This window comes from Solanum tuberosum, unplaced genomic scaffold (genome assembly GCF_000226075.1).
Source record: "Solanum tuberosum cultivar DM 1-3 516 R44 unplaced genomic scaffold, SolTub_3.0 scf00400, whole genome shotgun sequence".
Lineage (NCBI taxonomy): Eukaryota > Viridiplantae > Streptophyta > Magnoliopsida > Solanales > Solanaceae > Solanum > Solanum tuberosum.
Window position 1 is genome coordinate 188,714 of NW_006239330.1, and position 24,359 is coordinate 213,072.

Genomic DNA, 24,359 nt, shown 5'->3' on the forward strand with positions numbered 1-24,359 from the left:
ATATTGGATTTTGCTCTTCATGTTTTATTAGAAGACTTATACTTGCATTTTGGGTGAGTGTTCAAATGCTTTTATGAGATCTGAATTTGAAGGAAGAACTTTCACACTACCAAGGTGTTTGATGAAATGCCCCCTTAAGGATTCTATTAGGAAATCATCTCTCATTTAATAATTCCAAGGATGCATTATTCACATTCACTAGAAAGAACTATTCAATAATTATAATATGCATTATATATCATTTTTGTTAAATAAATATTTATTTGAAATGCGTTTAGCTAGATATTTGATGTTCAAGCTGTATCAAGTGGTGATACTCCTACAACAAAATGTAACACCTTTTTATAACTTGCATGAGTAAAAATGTATGTATAGTCTAACTTTGTTGTGTATATGTGTACAGGTTAGGAGGATCGATTGACATGAAAAAGTCTACCTATATGTTTTCACTTATTTCAACTAAGTGAGGTTAGTGTAAGTAGCATTTACCTTCATAAATAGAGATATTATATTAAGAGTTGCTATTTATTCATCTTTCGACTCAAGTGATGTGTATTAAGTACTACTAGGCCAATGATAAATTAATTGTTGTTAGTTTTTCTACTATGAATTTTATTAAATAAGTTTATATGCTATTTGTCGAGTAAATGTTACTAATATTTAAGTAATTTGAATGAAGATGCCGAAAACATTTGATGACGTAAATAGGGGTAAGGAATTTTAGTTTTAGTTTAAAACCTTAATATGTAATTGTATGTTTTAAACAATAAAATGAGCTTTCGATTTATTTTCCTTAAAATGGTGATGATGTTGCCATATGATAGGCTTAAGGGTAGGTAAATGAGATGCACTCCTACGCATACTACAAAGTAATTATAGCATTTATTATTTCTATTTGGTGTATATATGAAGTTTTACTAGCATGTTTATTCACATTGTAAAGTATATAGATGTCATATTAATGTTTTATGACATTCACTCTATTCTTTGAGCAAGAAAGCTTAACCCTGAAAAAATCTACTCAGTTTAAAACAAGGAGGAAAGTAGGGTCTTCCGTGATGCACTTGACCAATGAAAGATGTTTGTGGAGATTCAAGGCCTATTTTGACAGGTATCTTATTCTAAAAGTTAATCACACATCTTCTGCAGTACAATCACATTCTCTTCGTTATTTATTTTATTAGTTTTTGAATTATAATGGAGATGTTAGTCATGACTTTTTGAGTAAAACTATTGTTATTTTTTCCAGTCGTGTACATTAATGCACAAACATAAAGTTTTAGCTGAAACTTTCTGTGATGATTCATATATTGTCAGGTTTAGTTTGATGCAAGAGACATAATCCTATAATGATGAAAAAAATGAAATTTTCAGTTTACCGTGTTTATAGACATCATAAAACACATGAATTTTGAAAAAAGACAGAGATTCAAATAGATTGAATTCTGCATATATATAGTGAAAATTCATTTCTCATCAATGGAAACCCTCAAGATCTCTTAAAATCTTTTAGAGTGCTAAGATGGAGTTTTGTCCCCATATTTGTTTGTTTCGATGATAGAGACTCTCAACATAAAGCTAAAAAAAGGTGAGAATTTGGATTGGGTAAAGAGGTTGCAGGTTGATAGAATGGGAGGTGCACCATGTACAATTTCTCATATTTTATATGCAAATGTCATTTTGTTGATATGTTCATGGAGGAATTCTCCTAACTTTTGGGATAGTAACTGGTTCAAGGGTGAATCTGGCTAAGAGGGTGTTTGGATTGCTTTTACAAGATGACTTCTAAGCTAAAAGCTAAAAGTCATAAGTTGGTTATACCCAACTTTTAGATTTAATTTTTTTTTTTTGCCTTTTCTGGCAATCAAACACTACAAAAAATGAGCTTAAATTCAAAAGCACTTAAAATGAGCAAATTAAATAGGAGTATTATGTACAACACCATTGTATAGAGGATTTACCTCAGAGATTTTATATAGGAATTAGATGAAAGGTTAAAGAGTTACCTATATTTGGGACTTTCTTGAGGTGCAAAGAAGAATGCCAAAAGTATCTGACTGAGATATTAAATAGATGTCTCAATAAGATGACTTCTTGAAAAAAAAAATTGTCTTTCGATGGCAGACTCACTTCAGTTAATAGTGTGTTGGATAAAATTTCAACCTACTTATTGTTTTTGTTAAAGTTGCATGGTTATATGAGGAAAATTTGAATACCATAAAAAGTGACCTCATGTGGAAAGGCGTAATACAAGAGAACTAAAGTTATTAAATGACAAAAAAAAGTAATGATTCACAAGAAGGTTGGAGGTGTGAGAATAAGAAATCTAAGATTGCATAATAAGAGTTTATTATTTAAATGACTAAAAGTTTAATGATGGTAATGAAAATTCTGATGAAATGTGAAATATGTGAAAGATACTTGGAGCCCTCTTTTTGTTCATAATGCATCAAGAGATAGTATATGGAGTAATATCACTGAAATATGAGTTTCAAAAGTAGTTGGTAGAACAATTCATATATTTAAGTAGGAAGAAAACATAACATTTTTTTTAAGATTACCTTTTCCTACAACTAATTTAACTTTTTTGTATACTGCTCATTAGATTGATCTTTTAAGTTTCAAACTCATGACCAAGTGAAAGAGCTCTAATGCCATGTTAGACCTGGACGTGAATGAGATAAATATGTCAAAAACATATTAGACTTCATCTCATCATTTTCTTCTTCTTTCTTAAATCTATATTGTTCTGACTCTTCAAAAATGTCAATTCTCCAAAAGTAATGCCCAAAGTAAAGAGTACGCGCAACATTCAAAAAAATTCACATGAAGTTGTAGCTGACATGTGAAATTCCCGGCCATTTATTTCTACCAACTGTGGAATCAAATTGAGAAGACGTACAGACAAATTTTTTGATATTTTTTTATGGAATAAAAACAAACCGCACAAGGTTGGCTTCTTTCTAAATGATCTGGCGAGTTCTGCTGTCTCTTGAACAGATGCAGCACTTTGGCTCTGCGTGTCCCATATGTTGAAGAAGCCGAATAGCTAAAAGGTGAAATATATTCTAAGGCTTATTAGTCTAAAGTTCGCCAATGCAATAGATAATTTTATTTACTTTATCACCGTTCTTCATATTTAAATAGTCTTTAATTCATTTTTGGCTTGGCAAAGAGGGCAAAGTGCAAAGCACATCCAATAGTTGTTCTAAGATGGTCATTCAAACTACGACAGCTAGCATTGCAAGATGCAACATGACAACACTTAAAAGTTGAACGAGTTATTCAATTACTCCATGTTCTCTTCAAATCAACAAGTAAATTCAATTATTTCCTGTGTGTACATTTTATAATGCACATACAAATTTACCTTTCTTGGAAGAAGCAGAAATTGACTAAGGCAGGAAACTTTGTGAAGACAAATAGAGTCCGAAAGATCTGTATCAATCATAGCTCAACCATTTTTACACGTTCTGCTTACGTCATTCATCTAATGCAATTTTAGTTTTTACATCGCTATGTTGCAACTTTTTAAGTTCTTTACTGCTGTTCTTCGTTACCAAGTGCCATGTAAAGCATCCACAAATAAAATGTTGGGCCCGTGCTAGCACGGGCCATTCCCATCTAGTATATATATATACAATAGCTGCATATATACAAACAAGTTATTGTAAATGGTTGATGAAAATATATATTAAATACAACTCAAGGGATTATATAAATACCTCCATTTTCTTCAATATCATTTTGATCCTTGGACCTAATTTCAACATCATTTCCGTCCTTTTTTTATTTCTTTGACTTTTCTTTTCTTTTTTGAACTCCTCGACTCTCCATCAATTTTTTGTTCTTCATCTTCTCTCTTTAAATTTTTTGAACATGCATTTGTATAACTCATGTAATTCTCTTTGATCGAGTTTGTTTAACCATGAACTTGCATATATTTGTATATTTCTATTGATGTAACTGAAAAACTAAAAATTGAATGAAAGTAAAATGATACAAAATACACAAACAAAAATCTAAAGAAACCAATTGAAAACTGACAAGGTAGGTTACCTGAAATTGGGAAAATACGATTTGAGGAAGAAAATAAATCTTTGAAACTTCAAAAATGAATATGGTTAAGTGAAATTAGAAGAAAAATCAAAGAGTGGGAGATGAAAGAGAGTTGATTAGATGTATAAAAGAAAAGAAATAAATTATGAGAGAAGAGAGAGAGTTTTGGTTTGATACAAATAGAGTGTGGGAGGCTAGCTTAAAAATAGAAATCCTAATGACAAACATTTATTGTATATTATGCTCCATGCTTACACTTTCAGATATTTTTATTAGCAGTTACTGTTTCTTAAATTTTGCTATTCGATTTCTAATTGTATAAATTCAGAATTTGTATAATTCGATTTATGATTGTATAAATCCAAATTTTGTATATGCTTACCTAGTTATTTGTATACGATTTGTTGATACATTTGATTTGTATAAGTTATGAAAAATTCATAGTAAATTACCATGTTTGCATATTTGCAAGCGAAATAGATAAATGAAGTTTTAAAAAATTCTTAAATGTATAAATACAGAATTTGTATATACTTACCTTGTTTGTATATTGAAAGCTAAATATACAAACAAATATATCCATAGCAAACAAAACTATAGCTATGCAGCATAATTAAGCAAATTGTAACTATGAAGAGTTATTTATTTCACCTACTTGCTAAAATAGATGGTAAAAACAGTAATAAGAAAAGTAAAAAAAAAAAAAGTAAGGACTAGAACAATTCGTAGTTGAAAATACACAAGGTATATAAAATATGTGTGGCATACCTAAAATATATCAAGTGATATACTTTTGATATTTGAGTAATATAATGTAGGAAAATTATGTATATAATAGGAGTATTATCGTATTGACTTCTGAAAAATTTATATCTATGTGAGATTAATATTTAAGGTTAGAGAGTATGCTAAGAGATCGATAATGAAAATCATGATTACGGTTAGAAAAGATATGGAGAGATATTGCTTGTGTTATAATATATGTTGGCATAATGTACTGTTGTTACTATTGATTTTGTGATGTTTTACGTGAAATTAATTCACGTCGATCTGTGATGCCAACTTAGTGTGTATGGTGTACTGATACTATTCTTGTTACACCTTATGTTGGTATAAGTTATTTTCAGGTTGCTTGAAGCGTGGAATTACAATTACTTATCATCAACTACCATCTACTATGTTCTCAAGTGAAAGTTATGTGATTATTTTTCGTTATTTATTATATTTTCTATTCGTACTTTATTAGCAACTCTTGTATCTATCTAGACTAGGTCCTTGAAATGGTAGTTGCAAACTGAAAAACATTAGAGGTGTAGAATCCTAGCAAGTAGTACCAATATAATGGTCATGACCTATTGTTTGCTTCTTCCTTAATTTTTTTTAAAAAAATTATCTTTTTTAAATGTTCATATTCTAGATGACTTGGTTACCCTTTGAATACTTTATGAGGTATCTCTCACGATATCATCAATATAGATATCAAGTAACTCAATCTGTCTAAATTTATACAAATAAAAAGAATTACCTAATATTTTTATCTTCATTAAAATTTGAATCTAATTCAATCTCGTGGTTCTTTATGACTTTTTCATTTTTTCATTCTTCCATTTTGATTTTTGGTTTGAGTTCTATTTTTTCCATATTACAACATACGACAACAAATGAATTATCAAATCGAGAACATAGAGAAAGAGAAATGTTAAATAAATTGGTTAAAGTGGGGAACATCTAAGTTTTTTATCCACATATCAATAATATCATTTACAATATATTTAATAAATTGAAAATTTAGCTAAATTATGAAAATGTAATTAAACATTCTAGAAACACGTACAAACACAATATGATCTAAATATAATGGTACGTTTCAAATATCTTCACAAGCTATATATCCAACATTTCTAAAATATAATCAAATCAATGATGGTCATGTTCGTTTTAAATAATAGAAAGTCAATATAATCTCAAATGAAATTGGACGTATTGAGATTCTCCTTTCTTACATACATACGTAAATGAGCTTTTCAAATATGATCAATTTAGTGAGAAAAATATAGAAGATATAATTGAACCCTAATACCATGATAGGACACAAGTCCTCCTCATTAGGAAATCTCTCGACTGCAATTTTTTTTTTGATATTTTGAATAATTAATAGAGAGATTAATACATCAAGATTATATAATAATAATTTAGTTAAGTAACCTTTCAATTAATCTTTTTCAATAAATAAAAAATGAACTAGAGTAGTACAATGTTCAATATTGAAATAATGTATTACTTCAATAATTATGCAAAACTTTTATATTAATAATTAATATTTGTAACAGTTTATATGTAGAGATTGCATTCAATGCTACTCCTAGCAACATTAAAGACCACAAGGAATTCGTAAATCCCTATACTTATTCTAATTATACATTTGACACATGTTTCTTGTTCAAAGATAATGTGACTATAAAATTGTCCTTTAGCAAAAGAAAAAGAACCAGGAATAAGAAAATCAAAATAGTTGTTGAGATATTTATAAACCATTGATGATATAGAGAAAAAATGTATACCATCAAAAAATAATTTAAGAGAGTACTAAAACAAATTACTTATTCTATCTTTTAAATTAATAGTAATCCACAAGAACATACAACTGACTTTTTAGTGTGAAAACTCCTTCGAAATGGTTAATGCATGCATCAATAACACTCTTTTATATATATATATATACACACATAGCTTCTGAAATTGAATTGTGATATTCTAATACTTCGTACAGTTTAATGTATAAATTGAGAGTTCGAGACCAATGACTTTTCTTAAAGAAAGAACTATTTGAGAAAATAAAACAACTTTCAAGAGGGGTCAAATTTTTATATTAAAAACAACAAAAATGACGAAACTGAAAATGATTCATATCTAGCTATCTAGAGAAGCACCATTTTCTATGACATGGTTAAACATAACAAACTATAAATCTAATTTTGTTTTGTCTTACCCCATTTATAACTATAAAAGAAACATGACTAGAAGACAAAAGGTTCTCATAATAGAGTTGGTGGAGAGGGAGAAAACATATCAATTCCTCTTGTCCATTTCATCCCCATAAGATGGAAGTAGTAACTTGTTGGAGTTCTTCAAAATCCATGAAAATATTGTCATACGTGTTCTCCTCCTCTTCAATATCGTTTTTGTTCTCCACGACAACATCAACCATTTCATTATTTCTCTTAATTTCAAGTGTAGGTGCAGTTGGACTAATTGAAGAGGTGTCAACTTTGAAACGCTTAGCACACTTGGACGAGGACGATGATGCATTCAAGTTTAACGCTTTGGGCACAATATTTATACTTTTTGGAAGTTTGCGTTTGGAACTACTGTTGTATAAAGTAAGAGATTTACGATATGTAGGAGGATCATGGTTGTGTTCATCAGAATAGGACACCAAAAAATAGTTCTCATTCTTTGGGCTTTTCTCAATTATTTTTGTAGCTTTGCAGGATCCTGATGTACTACATTTAAAGTAGTTCCTGATATATCGTATACACAAAATATAATTAGTACTGGTCAAATATTACATTTGTCTACATTTACCATTAATAGTTTTTACTACTTTTTATCACAAAAATTGAGAACTGAACAACATTTTCTACGATATGAAAAAATGATAAAGAGAGCAAACCTCGGGAATGGAGAACCTTTGATTGACTTCTGACCATACTTACGCCATGCCCATTTATCATCTGTGAGTTCCTCTTGCAACACTTCATAGACAACTCTTGTTGACTGATTTTTTCTGATTTCAAATCAAAAGTATTAAAATTAAACTCTAAACACGCACACTTAAAATTTAACAGAGGAAATAGTTACCTTTTAAAAGTTTTGATCAGAGGAGTCGGCATGGGCATAGTGAAATTAGGATAAACTTGATCCTGTATCACAAGTTGTTGTTGTAGATCTATCGATTCTTGTGGTGTTGTAGTAGTTGTTGGCACACACGTTAACATTGTTGGCAATGGAGGAAGAAAAGTTTGTTGGCAAAATTGAGTTGGTTGAATGGGATTGTAGTACATTTCTTGGTTTTTGTTTTGGTCCATGATTATGACCTGATCATCTAATTTTTCAAATTGTTGTTGTAGATCGATCAATTCTTGTGATGTTGTAGTTGTTCTTGGCATACACGTTATCGTTGTTGGTAACGGGGGAAGAAAGATTTGTTGGCTAAATTGTGTTGGTTGAATGGGATCTAAGTACATCTCTGGATTACCATTTTGATTCATAATTATAATCTGATCATTTGATTTTTGAAGTTGTTGTTGTAGATAAATCGACTCTTGTGGTGTTGTAGTCGTTGTTGGCACACATGTTATTGTTGTTGGTATTGGAGGAAGAATGATTTGTTGACTAGATTGATTTGGTTGAATGGGATGTAAGTACATCTCTTGGTTATTATTTTGGTCCGTGATTATGACATCGTCATTTGATTTTTTCTGGTGAGCAACTGAAAAATCTATAGAGAAAATCTCAAATAAATCATTAAAATTAGGTATGTCAGCAGCAACATTTTTGTCAAAAAAAATATTCCAATCGTCATTTTCAGAAGTCACCAAGCCTGAGTTAGGAACTGTAACATCATTAGTCTTATTAATGTTACAACTTCTTACTACAGCGCTTAAATCCCAATCATTATCCTCCATTTTAAATCTATATATATAATTATATCTAGTTAACTGCAAAAAAATGGAATAGGGGCAAGAAAATCCTTAAGAACTTAAAAAATGTGTTTATTAAAAAACTAAGGATATTTTCTGTAAGAAAGGAGTGAGGAAAAAGATCAAAAAGGGGATGATTTATGAAGGAAATAGCTAAAAAAAAATTAGTGGGTAGAAAGTTAAAAATCAAAAACTGGGATGAAGAAAAGTGAACCAAATTGGCTTATTATATAGAGAACTTAGAGAGGTACCTACCTGCTCCGTGCACATCCATATTCAATTAACATTTAATGAACATTTAATGTTCTTTTCCATTTTATGGTGAGGATAATTACAATATAATGAAAGAGAAGATAAAAATTAATCTCTTGCACCCAATTGTTAAAAAGTCGAAAAGTTTGATTTTTTAAATTAAAAAATTCTTAATTAGTGAAATGGAAGTCCCTTAAGAAAAGAAAATTTGCAATTTCAATAATTTTATGCCCCTTGACTTTACAATAATCTCAAAGTGGGGCCAATAATTGTAGTCAATATTTTCTCTAAGAAATATATTTAGTGCAACATGACCACATCACATAAGAAAATGTTAATAACTTTGATAAAAGCAGCAATATATGTTATAGATGCTTCAGGTTTTTAGATGTAGTGTATTGAAAAGGGAAACTACACGCATGCACTTCCTAACTTTGATGACAAACACTACAAAATATTAGTTAAATACAAAAGTCTACATAGATTAAATTAAAAAATAGTCCAGTACATAAAATATTTTGTGTGTACAAAAGTCTACATAGACTATATCTAAAGACAACTCAATACATTAAACATTGTGTTCACACATAATTAAAAAAAACCGTAGCCTAAGAGGCCGTGTGATGTAGAAAGTCTATTCTAATACAAGCATTAGTGGTTGCTTGCATCTTAGATAGACTAGATTCTCATAATTAAAAAAATAAAATTGCTGACATTGTATGAGGTGAAATTCGAATTTGGCACAAGGACTGGTTAAAATTTGACACATAATAGCATCTTAATGTAAACCCTTGCAAGAGAGAAATATGATCTCATCTACTTGTAAGAAAAACATCATTGAAAAGCTCTAATAATACAAAAGATTCATCTTCTAATTATTTCTTGCTCTTATTTTTACTTGTCATTATATTTACACTTATTATTATCCTTGTTCTTCATACAATTTACAATAACACCAATAAGAATAACATACTTAGTGTAATCGTATAAGTGAGTTGAAAAGGATAATGTGTACTGTGTAATCAGTTTTACTCCTACCATGTGAAACTAGGATAATTGTTCTCATTGTTGTCCTTATTCTTAGCATAATTTCTATTCTCTAATTTATTTTTGCTATACCAATTTAGCCACAAAGAAAAGGAGTTTGATTGATCATAGTACATTTGTCTTTATCCTTGTTTTTAGGGATAAGGCATAAGTACCTCATAGATTATGATCGAAATTTTAGAGACACACCTTAACTAAACTAAGGTCTTATTACCCACCTGAAATCATATATTTTTGTAATTTTGTACACCTTTTGGCTTACGTGGCACACTCCCTGACTCCACGCAATTGAGGCACATGGGAGATATCTTGATACCACGTAAGCCAAAAAGACGTACAAAATTATAAAAAATGGGTTTGGGTTGTGGGGTGGGGGGGGGGGGTAATAGGACCTTAGTTTAGTTAAGGTATGTCGCTGAAATTTCGATCATAGTCTAGAGAGGTACTTGTACCCTATCCTTTGTTTTTATAAATTCAACTTTTAAATGAATAGTAGCAATTTTTCTGGTAAACAACCATACTGATCACTCTGAAGAATTAGTATGTCCTAATGATTAAATTTATAAGAGGATGATTACAATTTCACTTTACGTTCAAGAAATCTAAAGTTCAAATCCCGTTAGAAGTTCTAGTGTCTTTTATATGAACAAGTCTTTTTTTATCTATAAAACAATAAAAAAATTTCCTACTATATATCCGTTCAATGTTAATCGTATTGTCTTAAGTATACATATAATTTGTTAGCAAAAATAAGTTGTAAAGCATGTAAATAGGACAATATTTTCGGTAGTATTTCATAGTAAAGTATGAAATTATAATTATATTTTCATGCTTGTAAAACAAAAATAATGTCCGAGTTTTATTTTGTTTTATTATTAATATATACTATTAAAAAAAATTAGAAGATTGGGTTGTGGGCTTGTTGCCTAGTGATTTAATACGGTGGGAATCATTTAGTCTCAGGCTTAAATTTTTGTGGACAAAAATAACATATATATATATATATTAGAATTGAATTACAATTTTGCTCTTGCAATAAATCAAACTGAAATAAAATATCTACTTAAATATTAAACACCAATATTTTGAAAACTTTCTATATAACATCGTAATTATTACAATAATAATCATGAAGATCATTTCTGAGTAATAATTTCCTCATTATCAATGATCTAGGTTCTAATGCTTTTTTCTTAATTAAAAATTAAGAACACTTGCAAATTGCAATAGTTACCTCTTCAAATGCAAAGAGCGTTAGAGCGTATGAAGATATAGACATAATATCAATATTTAATTGGGGAGTATAATTAGAAGGTAGAGTTCATATAAACACATTACTTAATACAAGATTAATTATATTTACAAATAATTTTCAACATGAGATTAAACCTGTGTAGATTTTATATAATAATAATAATAGAGATCAAACATGCAACTGCAACACACTTTCTCAAATATCCTTTTATCACCACTTCATATTTTCTCTAGCTAGAATACTGAAATTTCCAAGTAATATCTTCTTGATTTTGTCTTAGGAAAGTTTTGTATTTTGTACAAAACAAAATTTTATCTTTTTCTAACTATAAATTTAAGTCCTATATATACTAATAGCAGAGACAATGGAGACAAGATAATTAGTCTTGAAAAATAAGTAACAATATAAGATCTCTCCCAGATTGAAAAGTATTGTTCTTGAATTAATTTTTAATTATTTCAGTCGCTAAATTTAGAATTATAATTAAATTCTTTTTACTTTGTTAAAATTTTAGGATACTATTTTTTTGCTTTTCTTCTCATAAAAAATAGTGAATACTATGTGCAGTTTTTAAAAAAATAGTTAATTAAAGAATAAAATTTAAGAACTAAGCACAAATTATGCCAGAATTTGTTAGTAGAAATTTCATAAATAGTTAAGACTGGAGAAATAATCAGGCTCCTTTAGCTAATGTTTCTCTAATTACAAATTGTTGCTACAGTTTCATTAGCTATCAAGACTAATAATTGTATATTTCGCGTTTTTGTAGTCATTTATACAAATATGTCTGGCAATTAATTCCTTGATTGACACGTAAAATCAATTTTGAAATGAAAAATATCCCACAAATTATGCTTAGTTTATTTCCTTAGAATTTCTTAACAAAATTGACTCTTTCTTGAGAGTTTTTTTTACATGAAATTTAACTCCCTAAAAAAAATATAGCAATTAATTCCTTGATTGATACAGTAAAATCAATTATGAAATGGAAAATATCCCACAAATCAAAAGTTAGTATATTTTCTTAGAATATCTTACCAAAATGAACTCTTTGCTGGTGAGTTTCTTTGACATGAAATTTAACTCACATGTCAAAAAAGGTCATTATAAAGATAAAATATACAAATATATATGGGTTAATTAAAAATATACAAATCAAAATGTGTACAATTATCATTAACACATAGAATCGTATAAGATATACAAAAGAGAAATGCTAGACAACTATATATATATATAAACTGATGCATATATACAAACAAGCAACTGTAAATAATTGTTGAAAATATACAAATAAGAATAGTACAAATACATAAAATCTACAGTATAATATTGATAAAAAATACAAACTCCTAAGATCGTATACAACACATGTAAAAACTATTGATACAAATACAACTCACAAAATTATTATATGTTATTACATGTTGAGAGAGAACTTTTTTCCAGTTTGTTATTACATGTTGAGAGAAAGAACTAAAGCAATTTAAAAAATAAATGACAGAGAGAGTGTTGAGACGAGGATTAGTGAAAAATAAATTATGTGCTTATCTAATAAATAATTTTTGCAATACTTGTTAGGAAAAATTACTTGAAATGGCAAACATTTATACTATATTATGCTCCATAGTTATAGTTTCAGATATTTATGATTAGTGGCTATAGTTTCTTAAATTTTTGCTATTCGATTTCTAATTGTATAAATTCTGAATTTGTATAATTCGAATTATGATTGTATAAATCCAGATTTTGTATATGCTTACCCTAGCTATTTGTATATAATTTGTTGATACATTTGATTTTACCATGTTTGTATATTGACAAACGAAATATACAAATGGAGTTCTGAAAAATTCTTATGACAACCGAACTATACAAACGAAGTTCTGAAAAATTCTTAAATGTATAAATACAGAATTTGTATATACTTACCTTGTTTGTATATTGAAAGTTCAATATACAAACGAAAACACCTATAGCAAACGAAACTATAGCTATGAAACGTAATTAAGCAAATTGTAGCTATAGAGCGTGGTTAAGTTTAACCTCTATGGTATTTATGAAATTTTCTCTATTTATTATCAGATCAGTGGCATCATGTGTCATTTTTGAGCAAAATAGTTTACAACTTAATGATAGTGTTACCCTTGGTTTAGAAAATATTCAAAGTAGCCACCTAATTTTTAGAAAAATATAATAAGAAGAAAACCATTTGTAAATATAAACTCTGTTTTGGTTTCTGATAGCGGATGAGATTCTGGATAAGGATTTTATTTACATTGAAGAAAAGGTGTTAGATAAGCCTTGGAGCCTATTTTAAAATAGTCCTTAAATCTAGCTTTGAATAAACAAATGAGAGTTATTTATTTCACTTGCTAAAAAAAGATAGTACAAAAAAAAAAAAAAGAGGCTAAAACAATTCGTAGTTGAAAATATACAAGGTATATAAAATATGTATGATATACATAAAATATATCATGTGATATACCTTTGATATATGAGTACTATAATGTAGGAAAACTGTATGTATGTAATAGGAGTAAAGTAGTGATAATAGTAGTAGTAATAGTAGAGAGAAAGTATATAGTATTTGTAAAGTACATATAAAGAGGGGCGGAATATGTACATGTACTAAAAGTGTGTGTGAATAAAAATGATTTATTAGTATTTACAAGTAAAATATAGTATGTAGCATGTAAATATGTTAAACTAATATATGTTTGAGAAACTAGTACATAGTAAAATAAGGTATAACATAATAGTATATTAAGTACATGGTAATGTATACCTCATACTTGAGCCTACTTGGACTCATTTTCTACACATTATTCAGATACATATTTTTATGGTAGATCAAAGTATCACTACTATTCTTTACATCTTTGAGGTTTGAAGGATCATTAAGAAACTCAGTAGTTTACAAGATACAACTGCTAAAAACTCAAAAGTATACATTGTTACAATAATCTATATGCTACAACAGATGCTGATATTGATCTATTCTAACCAAATTTTGCCTCATCCAATCAGCTAAAACCTGAGAAAACTAACCATCTCACTAGCTACAATATAAAGTCATGCAACAGAAGACTAGTATACATTTAATTATTTCCTAGAATTACATTGTAAGCAGCTAATTTGAGAAGGAACAAAACCTGGTCGGAGGTTGTTTAAAACGTTCCTCCTCGAACCCATCGAGTTGAACCTCCCTTTGCTGCACTAGAATGATAATCACCAACGTTAGCTACGAATAAAGGATCCCTCTCTTCAAATGTTATTTCATCAACATTATTCCCAGATGAGCTTTTCTGATCTGTATATTCCAGTTCTTTCGTCAAATCCTCCATTGTCTTCTTCAAAGTGGCTTTGCTCACCTGCCCAGCCTCACCCATTGAGATACCAACCATAGTAATCTTCGGAAGAAGAGGTGATGGATGTACCTCTCTGTATTCCCTGGCAGTATTAAATCCATTAAAAATCTTAGATTCTTTTCCAAAAAACAGAATTAATCTTATAATGGCCCATGTTATTTTCATGGAAAAATAAACTGAATGGGACCTTTTATCTTTTATTATCTGCTGCTTCTGTCCTTTACTCCATGCAGGACTCAACCAGCCCCCAAAAGGGAGTCGGATATCCAGCCCTAATCGTTTCTTATTGGAGATATTATCAGCTCCCTCGACTGCTGAGGTGCCAATGCACTGTAGTTGGTTATTATTAGCTTCCAACGGAGAATTATTAACAAACCCCGAAATCCTACATGCTCTCTGGAAAGACGCTGCGCTCCTGCAAAATCAAACAATTTTGGGGATTGAGAAATTGCAATCAAATGTTTATACCATCCAAATATTTGCTCAGAGTTTGGAGAATTCTGAGACACCCGAATCTAGCCACTGACAATGTGACATAATATGATGAAATAACATCACTATTAAAAGATTTCAAGGCATGAACCATGTGAAAAGATCACTTCTCCCTACGAAGGAACTCTTGAAAATGAATGAGCTACCTCTTTTCAAACGAGTCAACCATGTAAGGAAACTTGGGTTGAATTCCTGTTGCTTTCCGCAACCACCTGTTCCCTAGAAGAACCTTATCGACAGCATGTAGAAGCTGAATTTCAGCAGCCTTTGATATGACACTCAAAGGTATCGCTGGTGGACCCACTTCATCGAGTGCATCTTGCACCTGTCAATCATTAAACCAATGGGTTGGTGATATTTTTGTATTTTCCACAGCGCAACAAAATAAACAGATTGCTAAAACCAATGAAGTATAAAAAAGAACAAAAGGCTAATTGCTGATGGGTACACTTTGATCAAGACTATAGCCACTCATAAGATCACCACATTTGTGGTTGGCGAGCTTTCCCTACCCTTCAAATCCATGTAAAAAATTCAACAGATTCTACAGTGCATCTGTCTCTACCCCACCCCCAAAGCAAACCAAAGGGGAAACCACCTTAGAAAATTTATCACCATCCTCCTTTTTAAAGTAAAATTCATCACTATTTGTGTTGCTCCTTACACATATTTTCAATCTCTGACCAGTTTAGTACCTCAGGAGGCTCCCACATACTATCTCCCATCTCTTCAATTACTTCGGCAGCCAAGTTGTCATCAAAAACATCCCTTCGGCGTTGCATGTGTCTTGTTTGAATCAGTGAATGGAAATGTTGGTCAACAGATTCTTCAAGAATGTTATCTAACATGTTTTTGTCAAAGAAATAAGGAGTATACCTGATAAGAAGATGAGCAAATTCATATAAGATGACAAGGAGAAAAAAAAAAAAGAAGACTAAAGATTGAAGCTGCCAAAGAAAACAGTTAATTGGGAATCTACATTTAGGATTCTTCTTTAATAATTCAATTTTTCAGAAGAGTTAGTTGATAAAGTGGTTTCGACAAAAGGTCAACTGGACACTCCGCCTTTAAAATTAAAAAAACAAATAAAATAAAACAATATAAGTGGACTGGACAGTCTAAATTTCATCCACAGATTATGTCGTATACTTCAAAAGTGTGTATTTTTAAAACTGCTTCACCCACATTTCAATCAGTCTGACAACCTACAGAATAATTGATGAAGTAGGTGGTTAATTTGAGAACCTTTGCACCAAAAGATCAGACAATCACCTCATCCTTGAGAGTGATTCGAATTGATATTTTGTCCACTATTTTTATAGAACAGCTAAGATAAAACAGGTTACAAGAGGATAGTGATCATAGGGTAATAGTTCAATGTTAATCTGGGGTATAACTCATGATCCTCTGTTTCTCAACATTGATCCATTCCCGCTGGATCACGAAAGGCTATACATTTGGATCCCCCTGTTTTACTGTACCCAGAATTTGTCTTCCATTTCAAACCTTTCTTCACTGAAGGTACAAGGAAAGCACCACCAAAATGAACACATCTAATAACTTGTTCATGAATTTTATGATGAACAAATTACAAATTACGAGACTGAGTTCTTAGACACACTACATCAGCTTTCCATAATTCCATGTATGTAGAATGTTTCTGATTAGCCTCCTCCTTCTGCCAATATTTAGCCCCCTAACATTCCAAGGCACTCTTTCCAACTTCATTGATCTTTTATTGCCAGGTATCCCCCCTACTTCTTGAGCCATAACTACAGAATTTGGCATCAAGCTCTAATCCTTTCAGTTCATTCACCCCCTTCTTTTTTACAATGGCTTGCTCCCCCTTGTTCAACCGATTGTTGTTGTCTATCTTCATAAATAATTTTTTGGCCTTCTCATCGCACCCTTTAAGATCTACACCCAATTCAGGCTTGCACTTAATACACTAATGACATATCTCATTTTTATAATATGGTATATCTCAAATGATAAACTTAAAGAAAGGGGAATAGGGTATTTCTACTTACTTGAGACGGGTACAGGGAATCACAAAGGAATTAAAGAAATTGATGTCAAATACTACTAGTGTTGAAAAGCAACATGAGCAATCACTGACGATATTTCTAGATCGCACACTTGCTAGACTTCCTAATGACCTTGATCGGTGCGTGACCAAATTTTGGCTCGTCGTAAGGTTTTACAGTTGATGGACTATTTTCTCGCACATTTCGCCAAGCTGGCCAACCTAGTCACATACTGGACTCCTCACCAATTGTTGACTCATTTTTTTCTCACATCTCAAATAATGGAGAATTTGGCATCAAGCTCTAACCCTTTTCACTTAGTTTGATGATGTGTTATTGAATCCATTCTGAAGTGTTGGTGTCTTGAACAGCCTCCTCAACTGGTAACTAGATTTTCAAAGGAATTACATCTTCTTCGATGTAATTTGCTGCTTCATCCTGTTCCTTCAGTTAGATTCCTCTTTGTCTACTTGCCCAGACAGATGGAGGATTATTCCTACCTGCATTCGGTGGACTGTATGGAGAGAGGAATGACAGATGTTCTGAAAACAGGAGCAGCAATGTGCAGGAGATTAAACTTAAATGTATTTTGTTATTCTGTTTTTGGTGAACAAATGTTTATTCTAATGAGACTAAGTCAAATTCTAGATGTTTTAGGGTCCATCTAGAGTTGGGAACAGTTTTTTGGAAGTTCTTTTTTTTTTTTACCTTCCTCCATTGTTAATATGGTTTTTGCCCGGTACTACCTAAATACTAATATCAATATGAATATTAGGTTAAACATGTTTAGCTAATTGGTCATGTAAAAGATGCACCTTGGCCCTAACTCAACCCTAAAAGCTAGCTCATGAGGTGGATTTCCCAAGACCATATAAGGAGGCAAACAATACACGGATGTGGGACTCTAAGAAATGCTTGACTTATATTTCATTCCATTCATTGACGTCAAGTTCCATTGTAGATCCTAATCTCTATGGTTCAGTCTCACTCATGTAAGTGATACACTGCTTGAAGTGGATCAACATCTGTCTGATCTTACATTGCACTGTGCTGAGTCAGTCAGTGTTAGGAGGCTATTCAAAATTAATGTTAATTCATTTCTTGATTAATATACAAACCAGATACGAAAATCAAAGGTATCACCCTCTTTGCAGTTTTGATTGAATGTTGCAGATTCTTTCACAGTTCTGAATTAAATTAGCAAAATAACTCTCATCTCCTTGTTAATCGTAATTCTCAAGATCACAACAAATTTCATCCGGTTGACAATTTATTTCAATTTTTTGAAAAAAATGATGGGTTCCTTTGGCAAACAAATTTATAGGGATGAAGGGACCAATCAGCTATCTTACCATGACCATGAATCTAAAGATGTTTGTACCATGCAGTCATAGACTAGTATAGACTTATTGAGACACTGTTATATATCAACAACCCAAAGTGGCCTTTAGTTAACAAGGCTAGTACGATAATATAAGTGAAGTTCCAGATATCACAAATCAGAAATACAAGTGATCGTGCATAAGAAGATAAATATACCATTTTATACCATCTGTAGTTGCTATCGCAATATCTAAGTTCTGAGCACTGAAAACAGGAACACCGTCCACCTTTTTCCTTCCATCAGACTGCTGCATTGCCTTAAGCAGTTTGTTGGCTTCCTTGACCTGAATGTGCAGTAAATATTTGCAGAGATTTTAAGCTGATGAATAAGTAGCTTTAACAGTTGATTCTCAAAACAGCATCAAACCTGTTTCTCGTTCGGAACAAATTGGAACAAGTGTGGTTTTTCCTGCAAAAAAAAATAATAAGGTGGTAAAATTGTTTATGGAAGAGATGATAACATCCTGAAGTTACAGTAAATAGAGGCAACGACAGAACCTGGTACATGTACTACTACAAATAATTTTCAGGTGGAAGGGAATCCTTAGACTCTAACAGGTATCAATTTGCTCAAAACTGTCTTGGACCATTCAGAACTAGCAAATTCACATCTCTTATTAATCAACCCACAAACTACAGAGTCATGATGAGAGCTTCACTGATCTAGATAGCACACAAGGTAAGTTTGTCTTATTTCTGTGACAGTCCAGTCCACTAGTAATATAATTTATTATCCGATTTAGACCTAGGTCTGCACGGTATGTCACTGAGGTCTAAGACTTTCCTCCATATATACCTAGAAGAGATCCAAGAAGGCATATGGCAAGCTAGCTTGCACGCACCTCGACTAATTCCACGAGGTACCTGCTACCTCCCACAAGCACAGGTAAAATGTCAAGCATAATTGATATCTTATAGCTTAACATGCATGTTTTGACCTATAATAAACAAATTCAAATTCCTCATCTTTAACCACTTGCGTTTTTAAATGATGTGGTTCACACTGTTCAACTTGGTATTAGAACGGCAAATATCCAACGTTTTTGTTCGCGTATCAACAAAATATTTCTACATGCTTGGCCCAAGAAGAATCAATCCACACACGAGGGGACATGTTACAAATTAGAAGGGTTATATTTGCCCCTCCACTATTGCATTTAATGTTGTCCTCCATTATATTGTCGGCCCTATATACTCTTACTAACTTTTATAACATTACGGCCATATATGGACCGATGGTATAACGTAGAGCAATATTAAACCTTTTTCAATAGAAGAGGAGCAAATATGACCCCTTTTTTCACACAAATAAATTGTTTCCTTCTGAATAGTTTAAGGCTTTAAGCTATCATTCAGCAACAGGGAAAGAAAACAATTCAAGGTAAAACCAAAAAGATATATGTTTACCTACGCATAAATCACTACAATGTGTTTGATATTGCAAGCCTATATAATATGTTGTCATGCAATTTTATTTTTTTTTATTTTTTTTTGGGGGGGGTTTAGTACAAAGAGATGAATATGTCCTAAACAACATTTCAATTAGTTTGTGTTTATCAGTCTCAAACTAGACCATAAATCAGTACTAGATTCAATATGATTCTAATCCCAGATCTCCCACACAAATTGTGGTGCTTCTCTCCAACTCCTTGATGTTCAAAATTAGTTTGTTTGTTTCTTCTACAAGTTCTTGTTGTTGGATCTTAACCTCTTTTACCTAACAATGAACTTGTCTTAAAAACTCCAGCGTCCTTAATTCCTACATTGACCCCCCCCCCCCCCCACCAAAAACTCCCTTCTCTGTGTTTTTGTTCTTTTCATATTTCTTTACTTTTCCATTTAAATGCAGTGTGGTGATAATGATCTGCTTTTGACATTTGCTTGGCTATACTGTAAATTATTCACCAGCAGATATTATGATCAGAAATATAAAACTTGAAATATTCCTATTAGAATACGATAGTGAAGTAAGCGTACTATCCGTTGAACCAATCAGTACCCTTTTAGTACAAACGGAGGTAATTAAGCTCCGCAAAATAACTGCTCCAATTTCAAAACAAAATACCAATCATATTCACAATTTTGACCAAGAACGTACCTTAAAATGTTCATATGCTAAATCAAGACGGCATGCCCCCACCACTCCACTTGGAATATTCAGCTTTTTAACATAAGAAACTGGAAAAACAAAAAGGCAGCATGTAAGAGATCTCAACAGACAAACCCCTATTAAACAGGATATGAGGGACTTCCCCGTCAAGGAATTATTCAGTTCGAGGGAAAAAAAAATAAACGAAAGGTTCCAGTTTCATGAACTTGATCAGTTCTCTTTTTTCTTTTTTATAAGCAAAAGAAAGAGTTTGAGTTACATGATTTTTTGGATAAAAAAAGATAAAAAGAGTTTGAATTACATGGTCTAAGATTGGTGTAAGCTAAGGACCTAAAGAGCTCATTGATTATATATAGTTACGGGCATCTTATCACTTTATTAAAAAAAAAAACAGTAATGTGTATCCATCCATGAGATTAACATGTTTCCTGGGAGAGTGGCGGCACCATATAGAAAACAGAAATAAATATCTAACTGGTTCAATAAGACCTGCATCACCGAGATCCATAAAAAAACGGAATACTGGACCATTTCTTTCGCTCTTAGTAACTGCTGCAAACATTTTCTTCAGCCATTCTGGAGTCCTGGATATCACGAAATTAATCTTATGAGTGACACTATACACTCAACATACAATATTTTTGAACTACAATCTAGTATGAGAAGATATGGTGAAGATAAGATAATGATATAAAAGATCACTATACGCTGTGCAAATATTATATATACACTGGCCAGCTAAGAAATTTACTTGTTAATGACAACCAATTCCATCAAAACTTCAGCAGATACCAAATAAGATATGATTTCCAGCTGCATGCTCAGGTCATAAATCATATTAAGCACAAGTAGTTTACTCGACCCAAAAAATAAAAGATCTAAAACAAAGATAAGACACCTCTTGCTTCATGGACCCACCGTAATGGTTTTTAATATGCAGCTGCAGATCAAATGGAATTTGCATACAAGATTATCAACAAAATGTCAGTAAATAATACTAAAGACCCCATCTATCACTAGACTCATATTTTTACGCAAGATACTTGCAGAAGTGAAAGAGACAACTGTTTCACATTATTCGTGACAAGGCTATTTAACATGTGATTTAAGAAAAACTACTACATGTAACTTTTATTTCACCATAGTTGTATTTCATTGCAATATTTGTCCACAAAATAGGTCTTGAATTAAGATGGTAAACATTTTTCCTCTCTTGATGGCGAATCTTGATAAACAGATATTAGGAATCTATTAGGAGAAAAGCTAGTTGGAGGATGGCATAAGAGTTCTTTGAGTCGTAAAGCAACAACCAACAATGGCTTCTCAGCAATATCGTTTTGTACCCATAATCAACAATAGCTTTTCAGCAGTATAAATTCTTACACATAACTTCTATTTTAATCGAGTAAGGATCGGTTCTTACCCTCTTCACAACCACTATTAAATGCAATAATTGTGTTGCCTTTAAGTGTTATGAAAGATGCTCCATTCATTCCTCTACATTCGATTATGATAGGAGTGGTTTCAAGTTTACTGAGCAAGCAATCTAAACTTTGTTCTAAGCACAAAATCTGATTAGCTTTCTTAAGACTTTAGGAGTCTTAGATGAATTAATGACTAGTAACAACTAATGCCCCCATTCTCCAGTCACTACCTCAATAAAAAGTCAGAAAAGTTGAAACTTATTTAAGCAATCTTCCAAGCCATTGAAGAAGTCAGAACAACCTTATGACTTCTTCTGGAAAAAGTGATTATTGACACTTCCGAAGGGTAAAACTTTGAAGTGATGAACTCATATTAGAGCTTCTTAAAGCTTCATTCTTATTTCAATGCTTTATGACCTTAACTTCAAAAAAAATCAATTCTTTTTTTTATAACTGTGGTGTTTGGGCCAGCTTGGGCGCACCTAGATTAATTCCCCGGGATACCTATCACCTCCCACAAGTAACAAGTACCTGATAACTCAATCCACCAAGGCTAGAACAAATGGAAAGAAGCCACCTAGTGTTTTGTCTCTGCTAAGAATTAAACTTGAGACCTCATGGTGCTCAACCCACCTCACTAACCACTAGGCCACACCATTGAGTGCACCATAACTTAGATAATTGTTTATTGAATCCAGAGTAATTAGACCATCTTCTTCATTTTCTTTCCATGTGTCTCTCTTTCTGAGTGCTAGCATTCAAGAAGTCACATTTATGATTTTTTTACTACACATTTTTTTTCCTAAAAAACCATTTAGCTGCTTCTCATTCTGGCCATCCCAGAGTACAATACTAAACTGTGTTCATTCTCAAAGTGCTTGTACTCCCGTGAATATAGACAACTAATCACTAATGTTCTCTCCCCCTAACACTAATGTTCTCTCAGTTAGTTTCAAAAAAAAAAAAAAAAAAATGTTCTCTCAGTTCCTACTGATGCCAAAAACATTGCAAAGGAAGCAAAAAGATAACAACTTGACTGTATCCATATCAATTTCAAACATAATCTGACATGATAGTACGAGAGAAACTCAAAGGTAATTGGAAAAACAGATACAAAGATTACCTTTTGGAGAGAAAGGGTATGTCAAAGTGGGTCGATACAGCCATAAGACCAGTTCCGGAAAGGTCACACATGCTAAAAACCTGACCAACAAACGCTGGTCCACCTTTTCCGGTGGTGTTGAGCCCAGAAATTCTCACCGACGATGGAAAACCCGACCCGGAATCCGAACGCATGTTTACGATGAGCTTATCAGGGCAATTGAAGAGAAGAATCAGAGAAGGGCAAAGAGGAGAAGATTCTTGAAATTGGGCAACAGATAGAAGGGAATATGAAGGAAAAGAATTGGATGAAAATTGAAGGGGGTAGGGATGAGATTTTTAATTTTGGTTCACTATCACTAGTAGCCATGGAGGGTCGAGGACAAATTGGACTTTTTGAGGAATCTTAGGGGTATTTTTGTCATTTTCATCGTTTTATTGGGATATTAATCTTGATATATTATTTTATTGTTTGGTAGGGATAACTTATCCTGATATAACCTACAGGGGTCGTTTGGTAGAGTATATAAGAATAATGTTAAATAGAGTGTATTAGTAATGCTTATATTAGCAATGCATGTATTAGTTATACTTGCATTAATTATACATAGATTATTTCAATGCATTATTTCAATTAATGCATTGAAAATAACATGTATTGCATTAAAAAAATTAATTACAAAAATACCTTCCACTTTATGGTGGAAAAGATGTAAAAAAAAGTTTTGAGGAGCAATTGAGTCTTTTATCATGTTAATACATGCATTAAAACCATTGCATTGCTAATATCTAGAAATCCATGGTATTAGCAATGCACACCTTAATACACAATAGAGTGTCATTAGTTATACATAGGTTGAAAAAGAGTACCAAACAAGATACTAGTAACACACAAGGCTAATACATGCATTATTTTTCCTAATACACTCTACCAAACGATCCCACAGTATTTTATAATTCCACTTTATTTAGTAGGCGTTTGGTCATGCGATACCATATCACGATATGGTGTCGTGAGATGGAATCAGCGTTTGGACATGCGATTTTACGCTGATTCCATATCATGAGAGGTGATACCATATTCTCCAAAAACCATGATATGGAATCACATGGTGATTCCATATCATGATTTGAG

At 31.7% G+C, this 24,359-nt stretch overlaps 1 protein-coding gene and 1 long non-coding RNA gene across 5 annotated transcripts; one reads left to right on the top strand and one right to left on the bottom strand.

Moving 5' to 3' along the window:
- The first annotated feature begins 6 nt into the window (after positions 1-6).
- LOC102600105 (uncharacterized) lies at positions 7-3,511 on the top strand. Of its 4 annotated transcripts, XR_001471663.1 has the most exons (4): positions 7-468; positions 1,026-1,111; positions 2,606-3,056; positions 3,176-3,511. It is a non-coding gene; the product is annotated as an uncharacterized lncRNA (long non-coding RNA). The 4 variants fall into 4 exon arrangements; XR_001471664.1 differs by lacking the exon at positions 2,606-3,056; XR_001471662.1 differs by lacking the exon at positions 3,176-3,511 and having other exon boundaries at positions 2,606-3,123.
- Positions 3,512-14,060: 10,549 nt separating this feature from the next.
- On the bottom strand, positions 14,061-23,561 carry LOC102600440 (uncharacterized). Its single transcript, XM_006362593.2, has 9 exons — positions 23,247-23,561; positions 21,189-21,283; positions 20,688-20,767; positions 18,957-18,998; positions 18,746-18,873; positions 15,875-16,055; positions 15,326-15,504; positions 14,875-15,102; positions 14,061-14,769 (listed from the first exon to the last, which is right to left on the bottom strand). Exons 1-9 carry the CDS (start codon positions 23,417-23,419, stop codon positions 14,487-14,489), a joined length of 1,389 nt encoding a protein of 462 aa, XP_006362655.1. The 5' UTR covers positions 23,420-23,561; the 3' UTR covers positions 14,061-14,486.
- Positions 23,562-24,359: the final 798 nt, after the last annotated feature.